The sequence below is a fragment of the Astatotilapia calliptera genome, chromosome 18 (assembly GCF_964374335.1).
Source record: "Astatotilapia calliptera chromosome 18, fAstCal68.1, whole genome shotgun sequence".
Classification (NCBI taxonomy): domain Eukaryota; kingdom Metazoa; phylum Chordata; class Actinopteri; order Cichliformes; family Cichlidae; genus Astatotilapia; species Astatotilapia calliptera.
In genome coordinates, this window is record NC_137439.1 from 20,281,921 (window position 1) to 20,295,673 (window position 13,753).

At 38.5% G+C, this 13,753-nt stretch overlaps 1 protein-coding gene across 1 annotated transcript in view; it reads left to right on the forward strand.

Moving 5' to 3' along the window:
* The first annotated feature begins 232 nt into the window (after window positions 1–232).
* eif2b3 (eukaryotic translation initiation factor 2B, subunit 3 gamma) overlaps window positions 233–13,753 on the forward strand; it is a 35,365-nt gene continuing 21,844 nt past the window's right edge. Inside the window, exons 1-3 of the mRNA XM_026148974.2 lie at window positions 233–559; window positions 2,984–3,146; window positions 4,713–4,867. Coding sequence (XP_026004759.1) covers window positions 2,999–3,146; window positions 4,713–4,867 — 303 coding nt within the window. The 5' untranslated portion in view covers window positions 233–559; window positions 2,984–2,998. The remainder of the gene's footprint in view (window positions 560–2,983; window positions 3,147–4,712; window positions 4,868–13,753) is intronic.

Sequence of the window (13,753 nt, forward strand, 5' to 3'; positions counted from 1 at the left end):
GTAAAACAATTATCATCATCATCACTCGGAAAATAAATTTAGTATAAATCATAGTTTAGCTTGCCAGCATGATGATATTATACCCTAGCAGAGTGAAGATTTTTTTTCTTTTTAAACAGATCTGTCCTTCTCAACCACACCTATTCCTCCTTTTCCCCTTGTCTGTAAAAAACTTTAGTCTATGACAAATCATGGTCTAGTTTTTCTTCTATTCTCTGATCGGAACTATACTACAGAGGAAGTAGTTTCCCGCACGGACGTATTTCACTAAAGGCACGCAGGTGTCATCATTAAAATGCTAGTTGCTTAGCGTCTTTTGCGTAATTACTGTTAAATTATTTGGCGAGAAATCTAATATCTGTTATTTACTTGTATTTAAGTTACCTGTCGGTTTTCAGAAACGTGTCCGGTTGGTTGTAATCTATCTCTAAAAAAGCGGCATCGTTTACTGCTCGTTGCTAGTCCTTAGCCGAGTGCTAACAACACTGACGGCAAGTTACATGCGTCTAGCACCGCTGTCATTTCCAGGCAGCCGAACAGCTCGGAGGGATTCTGACAGGTAGGTAAAGTTTTATATCTCAGTGCTTCGGCTTTGAATTAATTCTTAAAGCATGGGTGTGCTCTCGGTCAACAGGGTATGTCCTGAGCACACATGCCAGTTTGACGCTAGTGGTTACTACAGCGATGACATGATGTCTGTTGGATATAAACGTTCAGGAGAGCAGGCGCTGTGTGAAGCACACGCTGTACTGAGACTAAGAAAGCTGTGACTGTGGGAGTCAAATAACTGCGTGATTTTAGATGTCATATTTCATCATGATAAACACAATATGCAGATTCATCCTCTTTTTCCTCATTTTCAGCCATAGGTGCCGTACGTTACAATAAAGCACAGGCATCTTTGTTTACATACAATGAAGCACAGTTGTGCAAACTTGTTGGTGATGCACTGGTATCATAGTGTTGAAGGTCGATACCACTGAATGCTTGGGGGAGAAAAAGACACTAGGAGTCTATTCAACAAGTATTAAGCTGTGCATGCTCTTGGTATGAAGGTGAATGAAACAGATTGTGTGCTGCCAGTAGGGCTGGGCGGTATAACTTCAAAATCAAATCACAGTATTTCAGTGAAACTTGCAATAACAGTATTACTGATGATATAGAAAAGAATTCTGAACAAGATTTTAGTGATGCTTGCAGGCATCAGCATCACTGTAAATAAAGTGTATTTTCCATTCTTCTTTTCCATTGATGAAACACTAATTTAAATTCAGTTCAATTTTATTTATATAGTATCAAATCTCAGCAACAGTTGCCTCAAGGTGCTTTATATTTTAAGGTAAAGACCCAACAATAATGCTGATTGAAGTATGAATCTATTCGGTTACCAGAAGTACCAGCACGATACTGAAGTAGTGATTACATAGCATTACATTCTTGGATGTTGTATGTTGGTTCAACAGCCTTTTAACCAGCTGCTTAAAGTCCTGCTTATTCCACTATATAACCACATATGTAATTTCCATCCACTGTTTGTTCTCCCTGGCATTTAGAGAACAGCTAGTGGTCCTCGGTGGAGCCATTTGTTTACATTTGCACTGTATCTTCTACTTTATAGCCTGGTTGTACAATGTGTGGCCATGTGTATTTCCTCCAAGTGCTGAAATATGTTTGTTGTTTTCGCTTTTAGTGGGAACTACGATATTTTATTAGTATGGTTTTTGTTTATAATAAACCGTCATTGATTCTCACTCTCAGAGATGCCTAGTCTTGTCCCATTGTCGTCGTGTGCACTAGGGAATGTAAATGCATGGCGTTGCTATAGCAAGAAACTTGCGATAAGACATTTTTGTATTGTGTGAAATTTATACTGGTATTATTGTGGTTGTTTTGATGTGGCACTGCCTTAGTTGCCAGCATGATCATGACATTCAGAAATGTTAGAAGCTAACTCCTGTGCTCATCCATCAGCAACGAGATCTCATTAGTGACATCAAGCCAATACCATGAAAGACAGAAAAACACAGTTCTTGATGATCATAATGATGATACTAGTATTTTAGGGAATTCACAGTTTCAGTCTTTTGAGTAGGAGTCCACTGATCCCTAACATTAATGTCCTGACTTTGTAAAATAAAATCCGTCTAGCATCACTGTTCAGTCACACAGGCTTGAGAGTAAATGAATCATAGAGAGCTTGTCAGTTGTGTCAGTTCACGTGACCACAAATTGCAATTTCACAAACTACTAAACATCTGAAGCAGGTCTGGAATGCCTCTAAACTGCTAACCTTCTGTCATTAGCTTCCTGTGCTAGCCAGCTGGGGCCTCTGTGTGGAGTTTTCATGTTCTCTGTGTTCCTCCCACAGTCTGAAGATATTCATGGGGTTAGCTTAATTGGTTTTTGTAAATTGACGATAGATGTGGATGTGAGCATTATCGATTGTCTGTCTGTGTTAGCCTTCTGTTAGACTGGCCACCTGCAATCTTGGCTGGTGTGAGCTAAGACTTTTTGAATACGGTAAACAGGGTAGAGCAGAGGGAGTGTCACTTGGAAGACTGATTGGAGTATATAGCTGAGGCACACAGCATCATCAGTATGTTATATGTGTACATTGAACACACTTTATTTAAAATGAACATAACAGTAGCATTAAATGCATTTAAAAACTAGTAATTAAAGTAATAAAAAGACTTACTTCTTTAACAAGGATCTGTTTGTGCTCTTGTGCATGAACTATATTGAACTGATGTACAATAGCCCATTTACCCATGGTGTCCATTTACATTTAGGAACTCACATTATTGCTAATATGAACATAATTTACTCTTTGTGCTTTTATATACTATTTTACAGAGTATTATACACAAATATTATCGACAGTATTTTAGTGCTGTATTAATTTGTTGAAGTACTAAGTCTACACCTGTGGTCAGTACTGTATGTTATACGTTTTCATTTACAATGTCCCCTCCTCTCTTAGCCATCTGCAGCAGACATGGAGCTCCAAGCGGTGCTGATGGCGGCGGGTGGGGGTTCTCGTATGACTGATCTGACATACAACACCCCCAAAGCTATGCTGCCTGTTGGCAACAAGCCCCTTATGTGGTATCCCCTTAACCTTCTGGAGAAGGTGGGATTTGAAGGTGAGAGCTAGCAATAAATATAATGCTTCTTTATCTCTTGGTTCAGCTATTATTTCAGCTGATACTGAATATTAGAAATATTATTCAGAGGTCTGGGTGTCCATAATATGTGAAAATATTTGTTGCTTTATAGGTCATCTTAAGTTATAAAATCAGGTCTGATATTGTAGCGTACAGCTCACATCAACTGTATTTGTTGCATGTAAGCTTTGTGTAAGTGGTAGCGGGGGAGAAGTCTTAAAGTTAGGGCTAAGTCATTCTTGGTTTCCACATAAAATGTAAAGAAGCAAAAATCCTGCCAGTAAGTTTATGTGGCCCACTTGGAAAGTCTGGAACAAAAAGTGGAAACTCAGACCTATAAGAAAAATAGTTTCACCTCCTATTATAACTGAGGACTCCTTTTTTTCATGTTAGTACTGTCAGGATTAAATTACAGATACAAAAACTGATGTAGAAACTGTGAGCACTCTTAAAGGGAGAGAGTTATTTGTGCAGTGACATAATGAAGAGAGAATGTCAGCGGAGGTCATAAAAATGGTTTTATGATTACAATCATGTCAACTGTGACTTAAAAAATGATATTTCTTTCATTGCTGGTTCATCATTTGGAGTGTTAAAGCCAGGCAGAATCCAGGGAAGTGCAAACTATAGCTGTGTGTTTAATAAATTATCTGTTTTGGGGGATAAGCAATAATTTGCAATACTAGACTTTAAGCAAGATCTATCCTACACAAGTAGTTGTTGACCAACTACTTGGACTCTAAATTCTGGGGAGTTAAAACTGGTTAGATGTTTTTCACCATTGTTAAAACATTCAAAATACCTAAAAGAAACAACAAGTTACTTTAAAATGTGTTATGCTTTTCAAACTCTAAATATGTAAAAGCGAAGCCAGTTGTAATTCTTTATTCTCTTTAAGGTCAGTGAAAGTTTTGCTTTTGTTTGGCACTGAAATCCTCAGTTAACACCATTACAAATATTTTACATTGAGTCAGATTTTGCTCTGGTCTGTTTTAGTTGTACTTCCATCAGCTTGTCAACTTGACATTGTCAGCATGTCAGGTGTGCATTTCCTCACTATTTTTTTTACAGTCAAGTTTTCTGACTCTTGTGCAGCAGCATGCAGTGGGGCTCAGAAAGCCTGACCTTCTAAAGTATTTATTTATTTATTTTTGGCAATATGCTGTTCATTACAAAAGCCTGTGCTAGGTTAAATAAAAGTTGCTTTCTATACATAATCATTCTGTGTGGCCAGCAGTTTACAGTGTGCATTTTCCTAGCCAAATCTGTGCAATTAGGTTTTACTAGGCTGACACAGCTAGAGTGAGCAAATGCCCGGTATAAACCATTTAATGCAGGCAAGGCTAATTAAACTAGACTGATTCTACAACATTTTAGATTCGTAAAGTGGTCTAGTACTGTTCCTACCAACTTTATAAAAAACACAAAAGTGGCTTATTTGAAGCTCACAACATATTATAGCCATGTAAGCATCTGCTGTGGCTTGTCTCCTTTTTTATGAAGGTAAGATAATCAAAGGGATACTTTTGTGAACTGTGTTTTCAGAGGTGATAGTGATCACTACCAAAGAGGTCCAGAAGGCGATGAGCACAGACCTTAAAATAAAGGATGTGAAGATGAAACTGGATGTGGTTTCTATCCAGGAAGATGGCGACATGGGTACCGCTGATGCTCTCAGACACATCCAGCCAAAGATCAAGGTGCGTATGTATTTGTGGGTGTTTTTTGGGGGGGAGGGGGCGGCATATTTACTCTCAATCTCTTGGACCTTTATTTGCTATGTATGGAAAATAAGTATGAATTAGATCAGACTGAATTAATGAAAGGGTTACACTAAAGGCCTCAGTCACAAGGGTCCGGAGCACCTTTTTAAAATGTTTTGTTTGCAGTGATAAGGCACAACATTTATACATTACTTTGAAGGTGAATAGCTTACATTTCCATCATATTTTTCACAGTTTCATTATCACTCTGCAACTACGGGGCTAGTGTTTGCAGACAAGTCGTTGTCTGAAATTGTGGGCAACTGCGGAACCTGGTATAGCACCCATTTGCAAGCGACTCCCAGCAACCTCTAGCAACCATTTCCCAAATGGTGGAAGAATAAACTATTTTTCCCTAGCAACTGGTTACTAGTTTCCAGTTTCTAGTCCTGCATGACTGCGACTATCCTAACACTTGTTCCAGTGTCTACAAAAATATAGGATACTGTTTGCAGTGTTTTTTTAACAAAATATTATGGTTAAATTGTTTATTTGCAGGAAGCATTGGTTTGAGTTTTGCTTTATTATGCAGTGCCAGTAAAGAGTTGCATGTTGCATCCACAGACACTGCATGTTGCATGTTCTGCTCTGTAATACCATTCTCCATTGCTCTGATTGACAGTGTTTTGTAGGGAGTTTTTTTTATTTATTTATAAATTTTTATTCTGTTTAATGTCACAGCCATACAAAGAATTGCAGAAAGGTTTTAGGTAAGGTAAAAAATTGACAAAGATTGCGGGGGAAGTTTAGGTGGACATTCACTAGGGCTGCCACAATTAGTCGACTATCAAAATCGTCGACGACTAATTTAATAGTCAACGCGTCGTTTGAAGCTTTGTAACATCCCAAAAGCGCAGGGATAACTAGTAGGATTTAAGAGTGTAATAGCGGACTGAAACAGAAGATGGCAGCACTGCATTTACAAGGATGTCAGCTGCCGTTAAACCCCGAAGAAGAAGAAGCTCTGTCCCAGAATTCAAAGCGTGGCCCAGCTCAGTTTCCAACAATGACGGCAGCTAGTTAGTTTTAATATTACTCTTATTATTCTTTCTGGGTCACAAAATAAACGTGTAGCCGTGTAAACCTCAAATATCTGCTCAGTTTATCAAGACACCACATATTTTCAAAAGCGCTCCGACGTTTTCGGAGACGTCTGTTACCCACCAGCTCGATAGCTAGCTGGGGTTCAAGGCTCACTAGAGCCGGTGAGAACACCGGAGTCCTGGCAAATCGTTTTCAAACCCACCGCCGTCTTTCGCTACTCAGGTTAAACATATATAAGTCACTTAGATAACTTAAAAATGTTATTGTTTGGCTTTTTTTAGTATTTTATTTGTTCCTGAGTAAATCGGTTTGGCTGAGATTAAAGTTATAGTTTTTACACAGCTGAATAAACGTCAAGCAGACAACTGATTATCAGAAGTGTGAGATGCTCGGGAATATACTCCGGTGTCCTGTTATATTTTAGATAGCAAGGAGTTTATTAAACTTCACCGAAACAATCTGCAAATTTCATTAAAATTTAATAAACTATCATCTTGTCTTTATTTTTAGTTAGCACATACCTTAAACACTTAAAGCTGTAAGCTAATGATAGTTATATAAGAGCAGATGCATGCTGGTGTAATAAGCTGTACGTTGTATGTCCAATGGATGCATGATCTGATTAGTTGACTAATCGCAAAAATAATCGGTGACTAGTCGACTATCAAAATAACCATTTGTGGCAGCCCTAACGTTCACACTGCTGGGCTGACCACCGATCCATGCCTTTTCCTGCTTTGAATGGCCAAGGCCGCCGAGGTACCTCATTGCACATTTTTAAAATACACACAAACATTCACAGGCACACACGTGTACATATGCTGTCTTGGTATCCATGACCCCCAACTGCAATTTCCATACCCCCCTCTATATCCTGCCTGCTGATCCCTCCATCCCTCCCTTCATCCGATTCACTCTAAACAGATGAGGTCATGGTTAAGACTCAAACTCCTTGTGCTGCCAGTTTACCCAGTGCACCATTTATTCTCATGCAGCAGTCATGCACATCTGTGCAACATTTGTGTTTGGGTATGTAAGGGTGTATGGTGACCCTGTGTATATGCCATTGTACTGACTGGCCCCTTGTGTCCATGAAGACATGTTTATATGAGTTTAGGGTTAGTTTGGGGTTAGGGTTGGCCGCTGATGTGTTTCAAAAGCAATTTCTCTTGTTTATTGTTTTACTATCAAAGAATTGTATACCACTGGCTTAGTTAGAAATGTCAGTTTTAAGAATCACAATTAATTCAGACTCATCAAATCTTAAATGAAGGTGATACTATGAATGCTTTTGAGTAATTGATTCATTGTGATTCATGCGTATGTCAATAATTTAAGGTTTTATGGTTGTTTTCAGGCTTTCAGCCAATACATATTTACAGTAATGCTATATGAAATCAGCAAGGCAAATAGTGCTGATCTACGGTACTGTCTGACTCAAACATTTACAAGAAAAGACACATTTTTGGCAGTTACAGAAATGCAGTCCAAACATTTTGCCATACAAAATTAACTTTTGCATCCAGTCACATCTTTATTTAATCAAGACGAGTTTTTGTTGGTATATTTTTTTAATTATATTATGATCTGAACCAAGTGTTGGTAGGTGATTGGCCAGAAGATCATGACTTTTTTTTTCTGGCACAATCACAATTCTTGATCTGGATTGTGATTCTGGTCAGGGGTTTGATCTAGGGCTGAACGATTATGGAAAATAATCTAATTGCGATTTTTTGCCCCAATATTGCGATTGCGATGCGATTATTTTTTAAGGTCTTTGTCTTCTGTATTATTAAACAAAGACAAGTAATACATCATATAGTATGGCCAATACTATATTACATTAATTTTAAACTGTTCTTTCCTGGAAGACAGACCTCTGTTATGATGACATGAGGTGATGCATGAATTGATGACTGACATTTTTATTTAACTTCTTCAATCACAACAGTATATTTGAACATACACAATAGTTTATTTTTAGCTTACAAACATCTGAGCATAAAGTGCTGACAAGGAACCCTGGTGTAAACATTAAAATGAAAGTCAGTACAATGTGCAGATTGCAGAAATATACATAAAAAAAATCAGTGGCTTTACCACACTCAGTTTTTCGACATCTGTGAACTACTAGACAGTCATTCAATTAAAAAATAATATTAAATAAATAAAACTAATAAATAAAAAATACACACATCTTACTGATCTTTGTAGTCAGTAACATTACACATAAAGTGCAAACATAATAGCAATTGTATAAACACACACACAAACACGCCTTTAAAATTTAAAGGCGTGAAATTGGACGGTCTAGTTCTGATTAGCGTCACCGCTGTCTCGGTGGAGTTTAATAAACTCGGCCGTCTGCTTCTTGCTATCTAAAATATAACCAGACACTGGTGTAAATTCTCGACTGTTTCATACTTCTGTTTAATAAGTTTTCTGTTTGACGTTTAGTCAGCTGTGTAAAAACCAAGGAGGAACCCACCCGGGGGATTAATAAAGTTTTATTTTATCTAATCTAATAACTTTAATCTCAGCCAAACCGATTTACTCACAAACAAACAAAACACTGAAAAAAGCCCAACAATAACATTTTTAGGTTGTCTAAGTGACTTATATATTACGTTTAACCCGAGCAGCGAAACTCCGCGGTGATCTGAAAATGATGTGCCGGGAGTTGTGCCGTTCTCGGCCGCATCAGTAACCCTTGAGCTCCCGGCTAGCTGTCGAGCTGGTGGGTAGCAGACGCCTCTGAAAACGTCGAAGCACTTTTGCAAATATGGGATATCTTGATAAACCGAGCAGATATTTGATGTTTACACAACTACTTTCTCGCCTGAAAATATGTTAAAAGTTTATTTTGTGACCCTGAAAGATTAGTATGAGTAATTTTAAAACTTAGTAGCGGCCGCCATTGCTGGAAACTGGAGTTTGGCTGGGCCGCGCTATGAATTCTGGGATATGGTAGTAATTTGGACAGCCTTCGGTGCGTCGCTGTGACGTAATCGGTCTACAAATGCGGCCTCAGGAGGATGCAGCCCATGAATTTGGACATGTCCAGAGTATAATCGCAGCCTTTGCGGTTAGAAAATTGCACTTGATCATGTCGCGATATTATCGCAAATGCGATATATCGTTCAGCCCTAGTTTGATCCCTCGCTCCTCCTTTTTGGCAAATTCCCAAAGAGTGTGTATGTGCAGGTGGGTGAATGTGTTTGCTTGATACTTAGAAAGGCATACGAGTGTAGCTTGTAGTAAAAAGCTAGATTATTAGAAGAGTCAACTAATTTCACAATACCAGAACCACTTAATTATCAACATATAGAAAAGAGGAACAATCTGAAACAATATCGCCCACCCTTAATCTTAAAAGGAAGAAAAACCACAGGATCCTAATATTTCCAGGAATTTCCATTCCCAACACTAAGCATCATTACATGCTACATTCCTACTGGATGATAAGTAGATGTAGGGCGTAGTAGGGTTGTCAAAAAAATCAATTCTCAGATACTAAAAATTACTATCAAATTACTCATTTGTATCAGTATCATTACCACCAGTGCAGTCTTTGCCTCCTCTAGTTGACACACTTCACCCAGCACCTCTCCTCACTAGCAGCTGAAATATTTGACATTAGCAACACTGGACAACTTTATTTAGATTAATTTAGAGGGTTTTTTTAGCCTTTTTTCGTGACAGGAGACTAGAGTAGTAAGGAAAGGAGGGAGAAAGCATGGACATGCAGGAAATGGCACAGGGTGGACTCTGCAGAAGCCTTTAGGCATTTGGTTTGACTGTTCAACCCAATGAGTTATACCAGCACCCCAAGACTGAACAAGTCTTTACAAAGAGTAAAGTATTACATACTCATAAACGTTAGCCTGACTGACACACACACATTAACGTTAGTCATTTAACTATAAGCAGTTCCTCACAGTTCCTATATTAGCCATGTGTTATTAAGTTGGTAAAGTTTGTATTGTTCTAATCTTTTTCCCCCTGTGCTTTTTTTTTTTTTTTACACTGCATTTCGGTAAGTTTGACATTCTAGTATTTTGATAACCCTAGCAGGCTATAGTTTCAGTTACAATGTGAGTTGTAGCTTCTTTAACTTTGTCCCAGGTCAGGTCACAAACAGTCATCTTGAAATCTCTATCACAATCTGATGTAAGACTGTTGTTTTAGAGCCTCAATCACTACAATTACCGTATTTTTTCGGACCATAAAGCGCACTGGATAATAAGGCGCAATGTCGATGCACAGGTCTGTTTTCATACATCAAGCGTACCGGATTATAAGGCGCATTAATCGAAAGCAGAGCTGTGTGTTTTAATTTTTTCAGAAATCTCTCAATCAGAACATGCTATATCATGTTTAGGTGGAAACTAGCAAGCTAACTTCCTGCTAACTTCTAACTCTGTTAAATTTAATAAATTCTGTTTTCATGGATGCCTGCATGTTAAATTTAATTGTTACACCTGGTAAAGCAGCAACGCTGATCATTTTATTAAAGATGAAAGAATTTAGACAGTTTTTAACTATTATTATAGGGCGCACTGTCGATTTTTGAGAAAATTAAAGGATTTTAAGTGCGCCTTATAATGTGGAAAATACAGTAATCTTTTTGGTCGGCCACACTTGACATGTTGCATAGATATTCAAATGGGTTAAAAATCTAGTGATTCCACGTGATTCTCTGGGTGTTATTGTCCTGAAAAGAGAGTGGCTCTTCTCAAGACAGAAATGTTAAATCATGGATAAAGCTGATCATTGAAAACAGCTTTACATTCAAGTTGCCAGCAAAATACTCCTCACAGTGTAGCAAAGGCACTAAATGCTCTCACTGTAATGATAAAGCTTTCAGGGTTTTTTTTCTTTATTTTGTGCCTGTCTGTACAATCGAAGATAAAAATGTCCTTCTGACATTCATTCTTTACAACATGATCAGTCTTTCAGTTCTTTTGGTCAAATGGCTTTAATCGTTTTTCTTTTTTCCCCTTTGAATTGGTGTACAGATTCTAGTTATTTTCTTAGCTAGATTAGTCCTTTTAATAGATGCTTGGAATTACCACATGTACAAATATTCACACACTTAGGCAGAACTAGCTTCAGCATGCTCTCATTGAGAATCGTTGAGTTTCTAATCCTTTGAGCAGCCAGCTGGATGAGAGGCATTGAGTTACAAACACTCACACACTGCAAGGTGATGAGTGAGGAACTGTAACCATGGCCTGCCAAATCCCCGCACAGAGATCACTCAATCTGTCAAACCGAAGCCTGCGCACAGTGTAGACACTCACACATCTTGATGCAAACACCCTTCCATGAGGGGATTTGGTGTAACCGATCAAACAAAATAGTTACAGGAATCGGTGTGTGCTCTGGGTGAGCACAGTCGGCCATTTCTCTCGAACACTGAAAGGAGAGATTACAGGGAGCATTTTTTATTTTGTTCACTCTGCAAACAGTGAGGTTACACAAAAGTGGACGGATATGCTGATTAATGCTGAGTTCTTTCACAATAAGCCAAACTAGTGAAAGGAGTACTTTGCATGCACGTTTTGCTTTGTACGCCAAAAGCCTCTTTGACATTTTTATTATCGTTGAGGCTTAATCACCTGGTATAATGAGCGCGTATGAACTAAAACAGCTATATATACATTGGAGTTTGTGATTCAAGGCTTCACCTTTGGTCCACATCTGTTAGTCAGCCTGTAAGACTTGACACAAAAGGTGAAGAAAGAGAGGAGTGAGAGATGGGACTGAGGCTTTTCATGAAAGCGGCACAGCAAACATGCTTAGATGTGTCTTTTTTTATTTCTTTCCCTCTTTCAACAGTCTTGCTCCACACCCTTACTCCATGTGCATTTTCTCTGTTTTTTCACTGAACTGCAATGTTGAAACTTCATAATCTTAAGAAGACCAGGCAAGACTTGTACATGTTAAAAGTGACCGACATTACTTTTATCCCAGGGTGATGGAAAATATTCAGTGGTTTGTTTTTGTTTTTTTTATGATGAACACATTAGTCAAAGCTTGTGTATCCTTCAAACCTACACTGACTTGATGACCAGTGTCACATAGCCGAGTCATTTCAAGTTCTTAGCTTCAAAAATCCTTTGAGGAATCAAAATATAAAAGAGATTGAACAAACAGACTGTTTTTATTGGAAGTGTGGTAAAAAGTCTGACTGGCGTGCATGCATGCATGCAGCTGAGCGAAAGTATTGTCAGTTTTCATACTGCAGTATACCATAAAGTATACTTCAGTATACCAACAAGTGCACTGTAGCTCAAAACATTCACTGGTACTGAATATACAATTATATGGAAATAGTAAAATAATATTATTTTACCTCCGACACGCAGCTAAACGCTGCTCTGGGCGAATCGGTTCTTTGAAAAAGGTGAAATATTTACAAAAGCAGTCATGATAGAGCTTCAACTCCTGAATCAAACCATGAAATTCTCCCTGCTGCTGTCTTCTCATGGGAATTGGATGAAGCCTGAATCTCTGTTTCATACTTTCTTTGTTTATTATATACATCATAGCTTTCTTTATGTACGTGACATTGCTGAATTTTGTAACTTGTAAATAACAAAGTTGTGAATGTCAGCCTTTACTGGTGGATTCATACCTCATACAACAAAGAAAGTGTCCTTGAAACGGGTCAGGATTGTGCAAGCACTAGTTTTGGATTGAAGTCAGTTACCACTAGGACAAATCCGAATCTGTGTGTGATTGCTTGTGCACCAGTGTGTGTGGTCCTGACCTGTCCAGTGATCCTGGCTGTTGAAAGGCCAAAGTGTCTTTGCCTCTCCAGCTGACTCCACTCGGCTGTCGCCTCTGAGTGTACGCCTGCGTGCGTGCATGTGTGAATGAAGCAAGCACGCCTTTGTCCATTTAATGTGTGTGGCTGTGTGAGAGTGCTCTGTTTCTGAACATGTGTGCGAGCTTATCAGTCTGTGATAGAGCGAGGAGAGAGCTGAAAGGTCTCAGAGTCTCAGGAGTCAGGAGATCTCTTGCAGGCACCTTCAATTTTACTGTGGCAGCTTCCTGTCGCCGGGTCAAGATTAGAGTTGCATGTAAATCTAGGTCAACTTGACCCTTGATCTCATACTCTACATACTTTGATCCTTTTTTAAACCAGATAATATATTACATTTATTCTATATAAATACTTTTTTAAAAACAACTTCACTGTAATCTTTCCTTTTCTTTCTTTTGTTTGACAGTCTGTGGATTCTTTGCTCATGTGTTTTTCTTCCTTATCCCCTCTCTCTCACTCTGTGTTCTCCTTCACAAACAGAGCAATAATGTCTCTGTCATTAAGGCTGCTGGTGCTAATGGTGGGATTAGTCCCTATGCTGACAGCCTTCATCTCTTGACAGACAGATAGATACCGCACACAGACACAAATGTGGCTGCACCCACATGCAAACACACATTCAGACAGTGGAGAACAGTTCAAATGACAGGTACTGCTTTTGCTCTCGCCATAAGAGCAAGTGATACGTCAACTGGAATTCACAGCTGCATATTTATTTGTGTTTCCAAACATGTATTGATTTACATGTGGTTAGATAGTAGGGATACTGATACTAGTTTAAGATAGTCATCTTCTAAAATAAGACTTTTCTCAAAAAAAAATGTGGGCTCTGTTTTAAGCTCAAGTGCATTTTGTTGAACGCTGGCTGGTTTTCTCTGCCTGTGTGTAACGTTAGAGCAGTGTTTTATGTGGATCAGTTCACAGAAATGTACTTAAAACCAGCCAGC